The 17,967-nt window shown below is 48.6% G+C and overlaps 1 protein-coding gene across 2 annotated transcripts in view; it reads left to right on the top strand.

The window, feature by feature from the left end:
• Nucleotides 1–17,967, top strand: part of KIF20B (kinesin family member 20B) — a 274,317-nt gene that overhangs the window by 99,990 nt on the left and 156,360 nt on the right. For both annotated transcript variants that reach the window (XM_030203051.1, XM_030203052.1), the window contains exons 13-14: nucleotides 6,649–6,951; nucleotides 16,906–17,045. In XM_030203051.1, coding sequence (XP_030058911.1) covers nucleotides 6,649–6,951; nucleotides 16,906–17,045 — 443 coding nt within the window. The remainder of the gene's footprint in view (nucleotides 1–6,648; nucleotides 6,952–16,905; nucleotides 17,046–17,967) is intronic.

Genomic DNA, 17,967 nt, shown 5'->3' with positions numbered 1-17,967 from the left:
GTGGGGGTGGGGGAATGGTGGCCACTTCGCAGCCATTTCCTTGGACTACTTCCCAGAACATTCTCATGGAATCTCTGAATGTAGCACTGGTGGGCGAGAGGTTCCCCATGCCTTTGGGTTAGCTCTGTGTGATGGGGTAAATGCAGACCTTGGCTGGGTATATTAAGCAAACCTTTTCTGGAAAGAAGTATTATACAGAATAAGAAAGCCACAAGGCTTATCCACAGCAAGAGATGTGGCTAAGCAAGTACACACACTCCTGCTTGCAGGAAGGAAGGAGTGCACAATGGAGCATGTCCTGCTCCTTAGGTGTGCCTCAGAGGAAGCTCATCTTAGAATGATACCAGAGCCTGGGTCCCATTAATTGGGAGAGCAGGATCAGCACAGATGTGCCTAAAAGAGAACATAGCACAATTGGAAAAAGCAGTAGCAATATCTAACATTCACAAGGAGTGAATAAGGTGCACCACAGAGGGAGCTCAGCTTTGAATGATATTAGTGTTGACTCTGCTTCTTTGGAGGGGGGGGGGGGGGGGGAGAGCAGGTTCAGCACAGGAGATCCTTCATAGAGGATTTTTTTTACAAAGGGTTTTCCTGTTAGAAAGTCTGGATAAGCCCCCATTATATTAATCTTGTATTAGACCTCAGTGGTGGTGGTGCTGCTGTTCAGGCTCACACACCTTATTCGTCACTGGTCCAGTGTACTCAGTCTGGTAGGCCCATTTGGGGTTTCTAGGTTGGGTTGTAAATGTTAGAGAAGCCACACTTGGATCTTTATTACAGGGTGTAAGTCCTAAGGGGCTTCTTATTCCCTGTGGGGTGTCACACCCGGGTGGCCGGGTCCCTCCCCCTGTGCTCTTCCTCTGGAGGACTGCTTGACCTCGGCTACAGTCCTCGTTCTGTACCCTTGAGGCGTTTAGGCATCAGCAACGAGGTTTAAAAAAAAAAGTTTTTAAAAGGCGGCTATTTTGGCTGTTCTTGTGGCAGTCCAGAGATAAAATGTCTTCAAGGGCGTTCTTGCCTTAGGTGGTTTTGCCTATTAGAGCACAAAGCAACTGTTTGTTTTTATTGTGTTCGCGGCCATTATATCTAAGCTGGTGAGGTGTCGGTTTTGTGCGAAGCGCGGCGTTGAAGTGAAAGGTGGCCCATGTAAATTTTGTGGGGAGCCTACGCTGTCAGCGCTCTTGCCCCCCGTGCTTTCCCTTGAGTCAGCGGAGGTGTTGGGCGGCGATTTGACCGCACATTCTGGGCTGGCAACGGCGGGACCGGTTTTTGCGGGGAAACGCGGCCATTTTGGCTGTGTGTCCCGGGTCGGCCTCAATGGAGCTGTTTTTGGCGGGAAGCGTGGCCCTTTTGCCACACGTTCCATACCGGCGCCGGGGAACCCGAGTGTGGCGGGAAGCGCGCCTAGTTTAGCTGCGGATTGCACGATGGATCTGCCGCCTCGGGAGCGAGGGGGGTCCGTTGCGGAGACTACGGGAAGTGTTGGGGCTTCAGCAGCGTCGGGGGGGGGGGGGGGTCTGGTTTCCCTCCTGAGTTTGTTTGGTCTCTGTATAATGCCTGGAGAGCTGGCCCCTCTCAGGCTGTTTGTTCCCCGGAGACTGCTAGCTCAGTGGCAGTTAAGCGCCTGCGGGTGGGTATTTCGGAGCCTATGGAGATACTTTCTCTGCCTGGGTCAGAGGTTTGGAGTGACCCAGGAGAGGAGGATCTCTTCTGAGGATCAGGATGGGCTAAGGCCTGGGGAAGATTCTTCAGTGGTTCGCATTTTTCATAAGGAGAAGTTGTTAGAGCTCATTGATCAGGTGAGCTCTACTTTGAAGTTTGCTCCGGCGGCCACTCCCTCTGCGGAGGGACCCCAGGTAGATCCCTTGGTTAAGGGGATTCGGAGAGCCTCCCGTTCCTTTCCCATGAATTCAGACATAAGAGACATGGTTTTTCAGGAATGGTCTGTGCTGGAGGCTGCTTGTAAGGTGTCTAGGGCTATGGCGCGGCTGAATCCCTTGCCTCCGGAAGATTTGGCCCTGCTGAAACCACCTACTGTGGATGCGGTGGTTACGGCGGTTACTAAGCCTACGGCCATTCCGGTGGATGGCGGGTACAGCCTTACGGGATTCTCAGGATAGGAAGCTAGAGTCCTTTCTGAAGCGCAGCTTTTTGTCGGCTTTGGCCTTGCAAACCTCTGTGTGTGTGTGGGCTTGGTAGACAGCTTGTTTCCATTGGGCGGAGAAGCTCTTGGATGAGCCTGTGTTAGGACTGGTTTGGTTCAGGATCTGGCCAAATTGGAGATGGGGGTCTTCGTTTTTGGCGGACACCCTTTATGATTTGCTAAGGGCTTCAGCTAAGAATATGGCTCTGGCGGTGACGGCTCGCAGGGCTCTTTGGCTTAGGGACTGGGTGGCAGATGCGGCCTCTAAAGCAAAGTTGTGTTCTCTACCTTTCAAAGGTTCTATGTTGTTTGGAGAGGACTTCGATAAACTGATGAGTGGTCTTGGGGATACCAAGGTCTCACGGTTGCCGGAGTTACGGCCTGAGGTGGTTCGGCTAGAGGTTGGTTTAAGGACGCGAGGCAGTACAGGCCGGGCAGATTTGTATCGCCTTCTAAAAGCCTTTTTTTCCAGCGGAAGCAGTCCTTTCGAGGGAGTCGTCGAGGAGGTCGGCGGGTCCAGCCTCTGGTGAAAGTCGAGGTGCAACTTCGTCTGTTTTATCAGGGGTGAACCCAAATTACTTCAGTGGGTGCTGGAGGTCGTTCGTGATGATTATGCGCTCGAGTTCGAGCACCCGCTGCCGGATCTGTTTCTTTCCTCTCCTTGTCACTCTCGAGTCACGTTAAAGGCTATTCAAGAGACTCTGGGTCGCTTAATCCAGTTGGGAGCTGTGGTACCCGTTCCTCGGCATGAGCAGGGAATGGGTTGTTGTTCCATTTACTTTGAGGTGCCGAAGAAGGAGGACCAGTTTCGACCCATTTTAGATCTCAAGAGGGTCAATGGGGCGCTCAAGGTGCCATCCTTCCACATGGAGACTCTGCGCTCGGTCATAGTGGCTGTTCGTTAGGGAGAATTTCTCATGTCACTGGATCTCACGGAAGCGTATCTGCACGTGCGAGGCCCATCAGCGTTTCCTTCGTTTTGCAGTTTTAGGTAGGCACTTTCCGTTCTATGCTCTGCATTTTGGTCTGGCAACGGCTCCATGCACCTTCTCCAAGATAATGGTGGTGGTGGTGGTAGCTGCATTGCAGAGGCAGGGAATTCTGGTGCATCCGTATCTGGACGACTGGTTGATCCGGGCGAAGTCTAGGGCTCACAGTGTTGCGGCGAAGGCTCAGGTGGTCGCGTTTCTGGAATCGCTCGGATGGGTAGTGAATGTAGTCATCGCGGAGTCTGGAGTACTTGGGAGTGTGGTTCGACACGGCAGTGGGTCGTGTGTTTCTGCCGGATTCTCGGATCGCCTCTCTTCAGCAGCAGGTCCGGCTGTTGTTGTCCGTTCAGAGTCCGACGGTTCGAATACACCTTCAGGTTCTGGGCCTCATGGCAGCGACAATAGAGGTAGTACCATGGGTCAGGGCGCATATGCGTGAGCTTCAGGCGGCTCTGTTGTCCCGGTGGTCTCCCCAGGTACACAGTTTGGAGTTGCGGTTGCCATTGAGGGGGGCTCCTCGGTGCAGTCTCCAGTGATGGCTGTTCCCGTCCCATCAGAAAAAGGGCATGCTGTTGGAACCTCCTCGGTGGGTGATTCTGGTAACGGATGCCAGTCTGCTGGGCTGGGGAGCTCAGTGTCTCGGTCGGTCCGCGCAGGGGAGGTGGTCGACGGAGGAAGCTCAGTGGTCTATCAACCGGTTGGAGACAAGGGAGATTCGGCTAGCTCTGGTGTTTCGCTCAAGTGTGGTCGGAAAGGCGGTAAGAGTCATGTCCGACAGCGGGTAGCGTATGTCAATCAGGGCGGTACAAAGAGCCCGCGGTTGGCAATTGAGACGGCTCTGCTCATGAGTTGGGCGGAAAGGCATCTAGTGCAGATTTTGGCGGCGCACAGGGCCGGGGTGGACAGCGTGAACGCGGATTTTCGAAGCAGACGCATGTTGGACCCCGGAGAATGGTCTCTGCACCAGTCAGTGTTCGACCAGATAGTTCTAAAGTGGGGAATTCCAGTAGTGGATCTCATGGCGTTGGCACAGAATGCTCAGGTTCCTCGGTATTTCAGTTGGCATCGGGATCCGCAAGCGGAAGGGATCGATGCGTTGGTCCTTCCGTGACCTCAGTGGGTGTTGCTGTATGTATTTCCCCCATGGCCCTTGATAGGTCGAGTCCTACAGAGGGTAGAATGTCATGCGGGTCCGGTGGTGTTGGTGGCTCCGAATTGGCCGTGTCGGCCGTGGTTCGGGGATCTGATGCGCCTGTTTGAAGGCGAGCCTCTGCGGCTGGGGGGCTCAGTGCTGTTGTGTCTGGGTCCAATTGTCATGCTGGATCCGGCTCGGTTCTCTCTTACGGTGTGGCCCTTGAGAGGGAACGGTTGAGAAGGAAAGGGTTTTCTCCTCAGGTGATTCAGACGATGCTGCAGTCTCGCAAACGTGCGACATCTTTGGCCTATGTGCGTGTGTGGTGCATATTTGAAGATTGGTGTGGGGACCGGGCGTGTGTCCCTTCGACAGCTTCTGTGTCGTGCATTTTAGATTTCTTGCAGGATGGTTTTGAGAAGGGCCTTTCATTGTCATCTTTGAAGATGCAGCAGGCTGCTTTGGCATGTTTTCGGTGTAGGGTGCAGGGCAGGCCGGTTGCGTCTTCCCCGGATGTGGTCCGTTTTTTGAGAGGGGTGAAGTTGCTTCGTCGTCAGCGGCCGGTAGTTCCTCAGTGGGATCTTAATATCGTTCTTGTCTCTTTGGCGGGTTCTCCTTTTGAGCCCTTGGAGTCTTGTTCGATAAAAGACCTTACTATGAAGGTGGTCTTTTTGGTAGCTATATCGTCGGCTCGCAGGATTTCGGAACTTCAGGCTCTTTCATGTAGGCCTCCGTTTCAGTGGTTTTCTAAGGAAAAGGTTTCGCTGCGTCCAGTCCCTTAGTTTTTGCCTAAGGTGGTATCCTCCTTTCATGTCGGGTGATTTTGTTGTCGGTCTTGGGGGACCGGACGGGGATGCTTCTCATCTTGTTTGGCGAAATTGGATGTGCGCAGAGTGTTGAAGGTTTACTTGTGCAGATCGGAGGAATTCAGGTCTTCGGACAGGTTATTTGTCCTTCCTGGGGGGCCCAAGAAGGGAGCGGCTGCTTCTAAGGCATCTATAGCTCGGTGGTTGAAGGATGCCATCTCTTCGGCTTACATATTGTGTGGCCGTACGGTGCCGGTGGGGCTCAAAGCACATTCCACTAGGGTGATGGCGGCTTCTTGGGCAGAGAGTAGTTTTGTTCTACCGGTGGACATTTGTAGAGCGGCGGTGTAGTCCTCCCTGCATTTTTGTGTCAAACATTAGAGTGGATGTACAGGCAAGGGAGGATGCCAGTTTTAGAGCTGCAGTCCTGTCCTCTGGGCTTCGCAGGTCCCACCCTTAGATGAGTTTACTGCTTTGGTACATCCCAAGCGTCTTGAACGGTCTGGAGGATTGCTGAGGAAGGTGAAATTAGGCCTTACCTGCTAATTTTCTTTCCTCTAGATCCTGCAGACCGTTCAAGAGCCCAACCAGAGCCCAACCAGTGTATCGGACAGTTCAGTATGATATTTTCTTTAGTCTTCAGTTGCTGATAATTTCTAGTAGCTCTTGTGATTTGGGTCCTGGAGTTTTAGTAAGGGCAGTTTGTGGTACTGTTTGTGCCCATCTGCAGTTTAATTCCCCCGTCTTAAGGGGAGGAGATCTGAGTGTGGATTCAGTGGTTTTGTTTAGGTGGAGGTGTTTTGTTCCTCTGCTTTGCTACTGTTTTACTGGTTAGTAGAAGGTCTGCACAGGCTAGTTGTATAAGAAGTTGTAGTGTTCTCAGTCTCCCTCTGTTGGTAGGAGTGCATAACCCAAGCGTCTTGAACGGTCTGGAGGATCTAGAGGAAAGAAAATTAGCAGGTAAGGCCTAATTTCACCTTTTCATACATTGCCATTGGTCAAAATGAAAACTTTTCCTGCTCCATTTTGTAAATTTGCTGTGCACTTCCCTTGCCTTAATGTTACTATCCAGAACTGTGAAGCACTTCTTGAATACCTATATCAGGTGCAGTGCCCCAGTATTCCAGGAAGTTCAAAGAAAAGGAATGGTTTCATGGTTGTCTGCATAAATATTTTTACAAACAGTATCAAAGTAGGTTGTAATGCAGCTAACTGTAGGGAAATTGGAGATGTGGTTATACTAGGAAGGAAACTGGTGGTCCCCCTTTGTATGGTTTATGAATATTATTTGACTCAAAGGTATCTAAATAACAAACTGCATGTTTTTTCTTGTAGGTGAAATTTAGTTCACAATAGAAAATTGCAGTATTTGACCTGGCTTGGCCACTGTTGGAAGCAGGATACTGGGCATGATGGATCTTTTGGTCTGACCCAGTATCGCAATTCTTATGTTATAGTAGTTTTTCTTTCTTGAGTTTCATGATAGCAGACTTGTATGTTGGGTGGTTTAGTTTTCTGGATATCTTATACTTGTAATTTTCAACTTAAATATTACTGCTGTGTATTTCCGAACAGGTTCTGATTTTGGACACTTCAAAGCTACCTCAAGCAGCATCCCTTGGCCAAAAGAAATCGGCTAGGGATGTATCTTTCATAATCAACAATGTTGAAAATAAAATGTGGGCTTCTAGAAAGAGAGTTACAGTTCAGTGGGATTCACTTCTGGAGGATGTCATGGAAGATGAAGGCCATGATGACAGTATGGAGGAGGTGTTTGAAGACCAAGAGCAAGAAACCTGCCTGGAGGAGGACACAGTTTCAGAGGAAGTAGAGAAAAATGAGGAAAATGAAATAGTCTTAAAAATGGAAGAGTATCAGGTAGGTACTGATATGTTGAAAGAAATATAAAAGTTAGTGCAAGTGGAGCATATTAAAGCACATGCTCAGTTTCTGTGGGGGATTCATGGGTATGAAGTTCCAACCTGTGAGACAGGAATTTCTTTTTTTAAATCACTGATGTTAACTGTTGGAGAGTTCTGTTTTTTTTTTTTTTTTGCTTGTTTTGTTTGCTCGTTTTGTTTCCTTCTGTGGTGGTTCTTTGTTCTGTGTTAACCTTTTCCTATTGGTGTCAGAGCCCATTTCTCGGCATAATGTGTTTGGGAATGTTGATTAGCTTAGGAAGCAATGAGGCATATTTTCAAAGCACTTTGGGAGGCTAAGTTCCATAGGTTTCTATGGAACTTTGGGAGGCTAAGTGCTTTGAAAATAAGCCTCTTTGTGGCCTATCAGTTTTTTTTTTGGAGGCAAGGACAATTCATTTGATCTTAATGCACTTTCACTTCTAGAGAGGAGAGCAGTTTGTCTTGTCAGTGCCACAGCAGTATAGTATGTGAACAAAAAAAAAAGATGAAGAATTCACTATTGTCCTTGGAGATAGACAAGCTTTGTGTTTTGGGCAGAGGATAATCTCTTGATATTATTATTATTAGCATTTGTATAGCGCTACCAGACTCGCGCAGCGCTGAACACCTGATACAAAGAGACAGTCCCTGCTCAAAAGAGCTTACGATCTAAATAATAGACAGACAGACAAGACAGTATTGCAGCAGTGGACCCAGGAGAATGGGAACTCTGTCCATGAGCTTTTTGCCTGGTAGTGGAAAGTGAGGAACTCCTCTTTTTGAACTCACTGTGACATGATGGAATGCAGTGTCTGGGTTTTTTTTTTTTTTTTTTTTTAGTTGAAAGGATCTGGAAGCATTTGAGTTGAATGCATGGCTGCAGCCAAGCTTGAGTGTCGACATCTATCCCCCCCCCCCCCCCCCCCCCCCCGGCTGCTTTTAGCTTGAATAGTGTACAAGATGGCAAAACACACACACTTGGTGATTCTGATAGCTCCAGATTGGCCACCTTATCCTTGAGTATGTAGATCTTGTGTGTCTATATTAGTAGGCCCCCCCCATTGTCTTTTTGGAAGTGATGTGTTGATAGTGTCATGCCTTTATGGCAGACCTTGATTATAATTTGGGTCATGGATTTGATATACTGTCCTTTTGTGGTTGCAACCAAATCTGTTTCCATTTATTCTACGAGGACAAGCAGGCTGCTTGTTCTCACTGATGGGTGACGTCGACGGCAACCCTAGGACCGGAATTCTGCCTAGCAACAAAGAGTTTGCTAGCCTCGCGCTCCCGCACATATTACGCATGTGCGACCGTCTTCCCGCCCGAACACGAGTGTGCTCCTCAGTCTTTTTTCCGCGGCTCGGGATGCTGCTTCGCTGCTGTTCTCTGCCCCAGAGACCCCTCGCTGCGGTTTTACGGACTCCCCGTGAGTTTTTTCGCCGTTTTTTTCGACTTTTCGCTTTCGTGATCTGTTTTTAAAAAAAAAAATTTTTTTTCCTTTCTTTGTTTGGTGTTCTCTTTTGTTCGACACCATCGCGTTCGACCTCGCCGGCGTGATTTTTCCGCCCATGTCCGCAAAGCCTACCAGCGGCTTTAAAAAGTGCACGTCGTGCAACTGGACAATCTCGCTCACTGACAACATGTTTCGTGTCTTCAGTGTTTGGGAGCTGGTCATCGTCTCAACGCCTGTACTCTATGCCTCCAATTGAAAAAGAGGACTCAGGCGGCAAGATTGGCTCAGTGGAACAGTTCTGTTCGGAGCCAGGTCCGGTCCTTCGGTATCCAGTGGAACAGTTCTGTTCGGAGCCAGGTCCGGTCCTTTGGTATCGACGGAGTCGGCGGTATCGAGGTCATCGCCAGTATCGATGTCGGTACCGGAGACTGCATCGACGTCTGGAGTGCAAGTAAGGGCTAGCCATAGGTCCCATGCTGGTGGCAGTGAGCCATCGAGTGGGTCTCCACCTGCCTCGAGGACTCCTGTTCTACAGGCCCCCCGGGATCGACCTTCTTCGGACCCGGCCCTGAGGAGATGTGTGGATTCCTCGTCTTCCTCTTTGGTACAGGAGGGTACTGTTGGCGTGCTTCGAGTGAAGGCTAAGAAGCATCGCCACGGTACCGAGAGCTCCGGGATGCCAAGGTCTTCGTCACCCGAGAAGCGCCAACGCCGGGAGGATCGCTCGCCCTCCATTCAGGAGGTGTCGGTGCGCCCTACACAGGACAGCCCGGTACCGACTCCGAGCCCTAGACAGATTCTGTCGTCGTCGCCTGTACCGGCTCCTTTGCCTTTCTCTACAGCTACTCTGAACGAGAGCCTCCGGGCCGTACTGCCAGAGATTCTGGGAGAGCTGTTGCAACCATCTCCAGTACCTTCGGTGCTTGCACCATCGGTACTGTCTGTTCTGGTACCACAGGTGCTTGCGCCGTTGGTACCGTTGAGGGAGGCAGCGGTTGGCTCGTCGCCCGTGGTGAGGTCTCCGACCCCGGTACCACTTGCAGTACCGGTATCGGCCACCACCCAGGTTGACTCCCCGCCGACGTCGCTGGAGGAAGCTCCATCGCCTGTGGCTCGGGGGTCTTCCTCTCGACAACGCTACGAAGGACATCTTTCCTCGGTGTCGAGACGGGCCCGACTTCGGACTGAAGTTCATCAACTCGTGTCCGATACCGATGGAGAGGACTCGTGGGAAGCGGAGGAGGACACCAGGTATTTTTTGGATGAGGAGTCCTGTGGTCTGCCTTCCGATCCTACTCCCTCACCTGAGAGAGAGCTTTCTCCCCCGGAGAGTCTTTCTTTCTCGTCATTTGTCTGGGAAATGTCTACGGCCATTCCCTTCCCTGTGGAGACGGTGGATGAGCCCAAGGCTCACAGTATTGGTGTGTTGGGGGAATTTCTTTTCTTCTACTACTGTTGTATAATAGTCTAATAAGGGACCAGTAACCTGGTTCTGCAAGATCTTAAAGAATTCTCCCATATAGCCATCTGGCCCAGGGGCCGAGGAGTACTTTAATGCTTTGATGGCTCTCTGAATCTCCCTAGTGGAGACTGGGGAGTTAAGCGTCTCTGCCATCTCTTCCGACAAATGTGGCATACCAGATTGTTCTATATACTTCTTCATTTCCGTCTCTGATCTCTGTGAGATCTCTGGTGCATATGATTTTGCGAAATAATTCCTAAAAATCTTGGCAATCTCAGTGAGATCCGTAATGGGAGTACCGTGTTCATCCTTCACCACTGATATGTAATGAGGTATCCGCATTCTTTTAGCCAAGCGCGCCATCATGCCCCCAGTTCGCTCCCCAAATCTAAAGAATCTGTATTTCTGGTGAAGGAGTGCTCTAGTTTTCTCATGTATTAAACTGTTGAGAGCCACTCTAGTGGCTGTCAAGATTTCATATGTGGCCTGTGTGGGACGTCTTGTATATCTCTTTTTTAGAGCTCTTAACTTATTTTCCAGTTCTACTATTTTAGCTTTTATTCTATAGTTTCTCCCACTGACATACGATATTATATCCCCTTTGATCACTGCTTTTGCAGTTGACCAGAACAGTATGGGGTCATCCATATGCTGACTGTTAGTGGACACAAACTCCTGCCATTTAGATTGTAGAGAAGTGACACACTCCCTTGAAGATGATAGGTAAGTTGGGAACCTCCAATGTGGCGCACACTGAAAATAGTGAGGCGCCTCCAAGTCCACCCATATCATCACGTGGTCTGAGATCCCCTCGGGCCCTATTGTAGCTTCAGATATGTATTGGAAGATGTGCTGTGTCACAAAAATATAATCCAGCCGAGATTGTGTTTTATGTGCCCTAGAAATATGTGTAAAGTCTAGCTCCGAGTGGAGAAGTCTCCAAAGGTCCACTACCCCCAACGCTGTGGTGAACAATTCTAATTCAGTGGGTGAATGTGTGGGTCGATGGGATCCCTGCCCTGTGCGGTCTAATATTGGATCTATCACCGCATTCATATCTCCAGCTAGCACCAGTTGCAGGTTTGGATATTTCTGACATTCTTTCAACAGTTGTGCAAACAATTCTGTCTTGCTCCCTACAGGGGCATAGAGAGCCACCAATAAGAGCTCTCGTCCCTGCAGATTTACCTGAAGCCCCACAAATCGGCCCTCTACGTCTTTAAAGAGTAGCTTAGCATTGTATTGTAGGGATTTATTAAACAGAATGGCCACTCCCCCTCCTCGCCCATCAGCAGGAGAATCATACACTTCCCCAACCCAATAACGTATTAATTTTTTGTGCTCCTCTGATGAGAGCCTCGTTTCTTGAAGGCAAACTGTCTGCATTTTGCCTTTTCAGAGCTTGTAGAATTTTTGTTCTCTTGGCTGGTGATGTAATGCCACAAACATTCCAAGATACAATTCGTACACATCTACCTTTTTGTCTAACCATTATCTATGAACCAAGATTCCACAGAGTATGATACTTTATATCTCAACCCTAGGGCGCCCAGCCTCTCCCCAGGGAAGCCCAAGCCATTCATTTTAGCGTGTCTATTTGGTGCCCACCACTCCGTTACTATTCATTCGCCCATCTCTTCTCTCTACCCAAACTATATCAGTCCCTCTAATATACTTAGATTCTTGTTCCCAGTTACCTTTCCTTCTGTACCCTTTACACGCATCCAACCCACATATGAGTCAGATATCCAGGTCATGTTCAATGCCATCGGCCCCATCCCAGTCCTATATGATACCATTAACTCTCACAAGACAATTATTTATAACATTCCTTTCAGGTGTCTTATTTACAGTAAATGATAAACTCTATGCATTTCATACTAATACTGCATTATCAGGCAAACCATATTACCACTCTCAGCATTAGATGAGAACTGTCTCACTTGTCCAATAACTGTGCCACATATTCTTGTGCAGCCTCAATGACGGTAAATGATTTCCACTGATTATTGTGGTATATTTTGAGAATCGCTGGATATAGCAGCAAAAATTTTATATTGTGCTCATGAAGCTTCTTGCACAAGGGAGTAAACTGCTTACGTTGTTCCTGGAGCATCATTGAGTAATCCTGGAATATTAGAATCTTATGCCCTTTATATTGCAGTGTGGCACGTTTCATGCGATATCCCCTGAGAATTTCCACCTTGTGGGTATAATTGTGGACTTTTATCAGTACCGCTCTTGGAGTTCGGCGGCCATCTTGAAGTCTCCCCACAAGGGCCCGAATGTGTCTGATAAGGCCAGTTCTTCGGCCAGCCATTTCTCCAGGATTGTCGAGAGATCTCTATCCCCTATTTCCTCTGGGAGTCCTATGATTCGAAGATTCGCTCGTCGAGACCTATTTTCTAGGTCGTCCATTTTCTCCTCCATCCTGCTCACTTTCTTTTGAAGCTGTTCCACTGCCGTTTCTGTTGCTGGGGCCGCATCCTCTAATGCGGAGACCCGATTCTCTAGCTCTCCTGCTCTTCTATTAATGTCGGTAAGTAACGCTTCGATACTTACTATTCTCTCCTCTAAACGGGTGATTTGCGGCTCCAGCGCTTTCCCAACTGCAGCTATTATTTGCGAGACTTGTTCCTCGGAGAAGACTGGTCCCTCCTGTTGTTTTTTCTCCTCCATTTTAGCTCCCAGCGCTTTCGTTTTCTCCTCGCGTTTCACTCCCTTGCCTACCATTCCGCTCGGGGAACTCTCCAAAAACTTTTCCATTCACTCCACTCCCTTGCAGTTATCAGGATTTGTTCCAAGACTGTCTTGTTTAGAGTTTAAAGTTCAATTTTTGGGTTGGGGCCTCGGAGAGCTAACGCTACATGTCTGGCTCCCTCACAGCATCACGTGACCTCCGCTTCCTACGCTTTTAATAAGCGCAGGTACAATTCACCTTCCCGACAGCCGGCTCAGGCTAAACCCCAGCGCGCTCGTTCTCGTCAACAGCATGCGCCTCAGCAGGCCTCTGCAGCTCCCCAGCAAAAACAAGGGTCGGGCTTTTGACTGGCTCCAGTTGAGCATAGCCGACATCAAAGTGTCCGTGCCGGACGATCTGCCGGTCGGAGGGAGGTTAAAAATTTTTTTTTCACCAAAGGTGGCCTCTCTTAACCTCCGCCCAGTGGGTTCTGCAAATAGTCCGTCTCGGATACGCCCTCAATTTGGCCTCCAAATAGCCCACCGGGAGCTCAGTCCTTCAGCTTCCAACACAAGCAGGTACTTGCAGAGGAACTCTCCGCCCTTCTCAGCGCCAATGCGGTCGAGCCCATGCCACCGGGGCAGGAAGGGCTGGGATTCTATTCCAGGTACTTCCTTGTGGAAAAGAAAACAGGAGGGATGCGTCCCATCCTAGACTAAGGGCCCTGAATAAATACCTGGTCCGAGAAAAGTTCAGGATGCTTTCCTTGGGCACCCCATGATTCAGGAAAAACGATTGGCTATGCTCTTTGGACTTAAAGGATGCTTATACTCACATCCCGATACTGCCAGCTCACAGACAGTATCTTCGATTCCGTCTGGGAACACGGCACTTTCAGTACTGTGTGCTACCCTTTGGTCTCGCCTCTGCACCCAGAGTATTCACAAAGTGCCTGGCTGTCGTAGCAGCGGCTCTTCGCAGACTGGGAGTGCACGTGTTCCCTTATCTCGACGATTGACTGGTGAAGAACACCTCAGAAGCAGGAGCCCTACAGTCAATGCGGATGACTATTTAACTCCTGCAGCTACTAGGGTTTGTGATAAATTATCAAGTCCCACCTTCTTCCAGTACAGAAACTAGAATTCATAGGAGCTCTGCTGGACTCTGACAGCTTGTGCCTACCTTCCCGAGCTGAGAGCCGACAATCTCCTGGCTCTCGTCTCTCAGGTGCGGGTGTCTCAGCAGATCACAGCTCGGCAGATGTTGAGATTGCTCGGCCACATGGCCTCCACAGTTCATGTGACTCCCATGGCCCGTCTTCACATGAGATCAGCTCAATGGACCCTAGCTTCCCAATGGTACCAAGCTGCCGGGAATCTAGAAGACGTCATCCATCTGTCCATGAGTTTTCTCGAATCCCTACATTGGTGGACAGTTTGATCCAATTTGACCCTGGGACGTCCTTTTCAAATTCCTCAGCCACAAAAAGTGCTGACTACGGATGCGTCTCTCCTGAGGTGGGGAGCTCATGTCGATGGACGCCACATCCAAGGATTTTGGTCCCTCCAGGAAAGACTATTTCAGATGAATCTTCTGGAGTTACGAGCAGTCTGGAACGCTCTAAAGGCTTTCCGGGATCGGCTGTCCTATCAAATTATCCAAATTCAGACAACCAGGTTGCTATGTCCTTGACTGGACACTTGTCTCTAGACTGTACACCTGTCTTTTAGATTGTAAGCTCCTTGAGCAGGGACTGTCCTATGTTTGAATTGTACAGCGCTGCGTAACCCTGGTAGCGCTTTAGAAATGTTAAATACTAGTAGTAGTAGTAGTATTACATCAACAAGCAGGGGGGCACAGCATCTCGCCCTCTGTGTCAGGAAGCCGTCAGAATGTGGCTTTGGGCTCACCGTCATGGCATGTTCCTCCAAGCCACGTACCTGGCAGGCGTAAACAGTCTGGCCGACAGGTTGAGCAGGATCATGCAACCTCGAGTGGTCTCTCAACTCGGGAGTGGTACGCAAGATCTTCCAAGCGTGGGGCACCCCCTTGGTGGATCTTTTTGCCACTCAGATCAATCACAAGGTCCCTCAATTCTGTTCCAGGCTTCAGGTCCACGGCAGACTAGCGTCGGATGCCTTCCTCCTTCATTGGGGGGAGGGCCTCCTGTATGCATATCCTCCCATACCTTTGGTGGGGAAGACTTTACTGAAACTCAAGCAAGATTCCGGAACCATGATTTTGATTGTGCCTTTCTGGCCCCGTCAGATTTGATTCCCTCTTCTTCTGAAGCTGTCCTCCGAAGAACCGTGGAGATTGGAGTGTTTTCCGACCCTCATCACTCAGAACAAGAGGGCGCTTCTGCATCCCAACCTCCAGTCCCTGGCTCTCACAGCCTGGATGTTGAGAGCGTAGACTTTGCCTCCTTGGGTCTTTCAGAGGGTGTCTCCCGAATCTTACTTCCAGAAAAGATTCCACTAAGAAGAGTTACTACTTTTTATGGAGGAGGTTTACTGTTTGGTGTGACAGCAAGGCCCTAGATCCTCGTTCTTGACCTACACAGACCCTGCTTGAGTACCTTCTACACTTGTCTGAGTCTGGTCTCAAGACCAACTCTGTAAGGGTTCATCTTAGTGCGATTAGTGCATACCATTACCGTGTGGAAGGTAAGCTGATATCAGGACAGCCTTTAGTTGGTTCGCTTCATGAGAGGTTTGCTTTTGTCAAAGCCCCCCATCAAACCTCCTACAGTGTCATGGGATCTCAATGTTGTTCTCACCCAGCTGATGAAACCTCCCTTTGAGCCACTGGATTCCTGCCATCTGAAGTACTTGACCTGGAAGGTCATTTTCTTGGTGGTAGTTACTTCAGCTCACAGAATCAGTGAGCTTCAAGCCTTAGTAGCTCATGCTCCTTATACCAAGTTTCATCATAAGAGTAGTTCTCCGCACTTACCCTAAGTTCTTGCCGAAGGTGGTGTCGGAGTTCCATCTGAACCAGTCAGTTGTCTTGCCAACATTCTTTCCCCATCCTCATACCCGCCCTGCCCTGCTGAACGTCAGCTGCATACATTAGACTGCAAGAGAGCATTGGCCTTCTATCTGGAGCGGTCACAGCCCCACAGACAGTCCGCTCAAATGTTTGTTTCTTTTGATCCCAACAAGAAGGGGAGTGGCTGTAGGGAAACGCACCATCTCCAATTGGCTAGCAGATTGCATTTCCTTCACTTACGCCCAGACTGGGCTGACTCTTGAGGGTCATGTCACGGCTCATAATGTTAGAGCCATAGCTGCGTCAGTGGCCCACTTGAAGTCAGCCACTATTGAGGAGATTTGCAAAGCTGCAACGTGGTCATCAGTCCACACATTCACATCTCATTACTGCCTACAGCAGGATACCCGACGCAGCAGTCAGTTTGGGCAGTCTGTGCTGCAGAATCTGTTTGGGGTTTAGAATCCATCTCCTCCCCCCCCCCCCCCCCCCCAGGCCCATTTTTGTTCTGTTCCAGGCTGCACTCAGTTGTATAAGTTAGGTCAATCTCAGTTATGTCCTCGCTGTTGCGAGGCCCAATTGACCATTGTTTGTTGTTTTGAGTGAGCCTGGGGGCTAGTGATACCCCATCAGTGAGAACAAGCAGCCTGCTTGTCCTTGGAGAAAGTAAAAGCTACATACCTATAGAAAGTATTTTCCGAGGACAGCAGGCTGATTGTTCTCACAATCCCGCCCACCTCCCCTTAGGAGTTGTGTCTTCCCGCTCGTGTTCGGGCGGGAAGACGGTTGCGCATGCGCAATACGCGCGGAAGCACGAGGCTAGCAAAACTCTTTGTTGCTAGGGAGAATTCCGGTCCTGGGGCTGCTGTCGACCCCACCCATCAGTGAGAACAATCAGCCTGCTGTCCTCGGAGAATACCTTCTACAGGTATGTAGCTTTCGCTTTAAATGTGGGTATTATCTCTGTCCCTAGTGGGCTCTTAAGCTGAGTTTTTTTTTTTTTACCTGGGGCAATGGTTGTAAGTGGTTTGGACAGGGTCACAATGAGAATCATCAGTTCTCTGTTTCTTAGCCCACTGTACTACCCATTAGAAGGCTATTCCTTTCCGGTTTGATGTCAGCAGGAGGGGGTGGTATTACAGGAACAGCAACTCTCCAGGTATTGTTTGAGAGCAGGCAATCAGATGAAGGTGTACTGGTTTTTCTAACAAAATAAGTTGCTTTTTCATTGTTTGTATTTTTGTTTTAGTGTTGTCTTTATGTAGGAAACTTTCAGTATGCTTGTGCAGTTCTGTACTTCAAAAATTTCTATTTTATGCTTTTTTTTTTTTTTTTTTTTTAGAGATTATTACATTTAATAGAAGATTTGAGAAATAAATTGAAAAATGAGAAAAAAGAGAAGTTGTTCATGGAATTAAAAATTCGTGAAGAAGTTGCAAAAGAATTTACTGAACATTTTATACAGCAGGAGAATAATTTTAGGTAAAGTCAACTTTTAATATCTTTCTCACCTCTTTTATTCCACCCTAAACAGAGAAAGGATTGTTCTGGAGGGGGTGGAGGAGGATATGGAACAGAAGAGAATGAGACAGGAACATAAGGGTGGGGTGGGTGCAGTACACGCACTCATTCCTTTTGCTTCCTCTTTCCTAGCCTGAAAAGAGGAGAGTTAAATTTATGGTTTATCTTCATTTAATAAGCCACCCTACCTGCAAACATAGCAAGGAGCTTTACAATGTCTATAGAAAAGCATGCCAATTATTTTGAAGGAAAGGATAGAGATAGGAAGACAAGGAACAGTTATGCCTATTGGCTCTACACTGTTCCACCCAGCTGATTACCAAAAAACCTTTGAAATAGGTCTTCAATAATGTGTGAAATTTGGGGAAGGATTGTTCACTTTGCAGGGATGGAGGCATGGAATTCCAAAGTAAAGAAAGCGCTTGTAATGGGTGATGTCTAGGTGTGCTAGGCGGATAGAGGGCACATGTAGTTGGCCTTATGAAGACTGCATCACTGTGGGTGAAGTATGCAGAGTAATCATTGATGCTAGATATGGTAGAGTACCAGCATAAATTGCATTGTGGGTGGTTGCAAGGGTTTTGTATTGAATTCAGAATTGTACAGGAAGCTGCTAATGTGATTTAAGAAGGGGAGTGACATGGTACTTATCACCATGTTTTGTACAGTTTGCAAATGCTTAATGACAAAGGCTGGCAGTCCAGAATAGATGGAATTACAGTAATTGAGATATATTTAGTATATGAAGTAATATCTGCTGTGATAACTTAATTAAGAGAGAGCAAACAGCACATCAGCAACATTTCTTTACAAGGCCAGTGATTTTGAGTTGCAAAGTAAAGGTGATGATCAATGATCACTTCTAGATATTTTAGTTCAGTTA

Source organism: Microcaecilia unicolor, chromosome 5 (genome assembly GCF_901765095.1).
Source record: "Microcaecilia unicolor chromosome 5, aMicUni1.1, whole genome shotgun sequence".
NCBI classification, from domain to species: Eukaryota; Metazoa; Chordata; class Amphibia; order Gymnophiona; family Siphonopidae; genus Microcaecilia; species Microcaecilia unicolor.
Note: the sequence above shows the minus strand (reverse complement) of the source record. Positions and strands in the feature narration are given on the sequence as shown.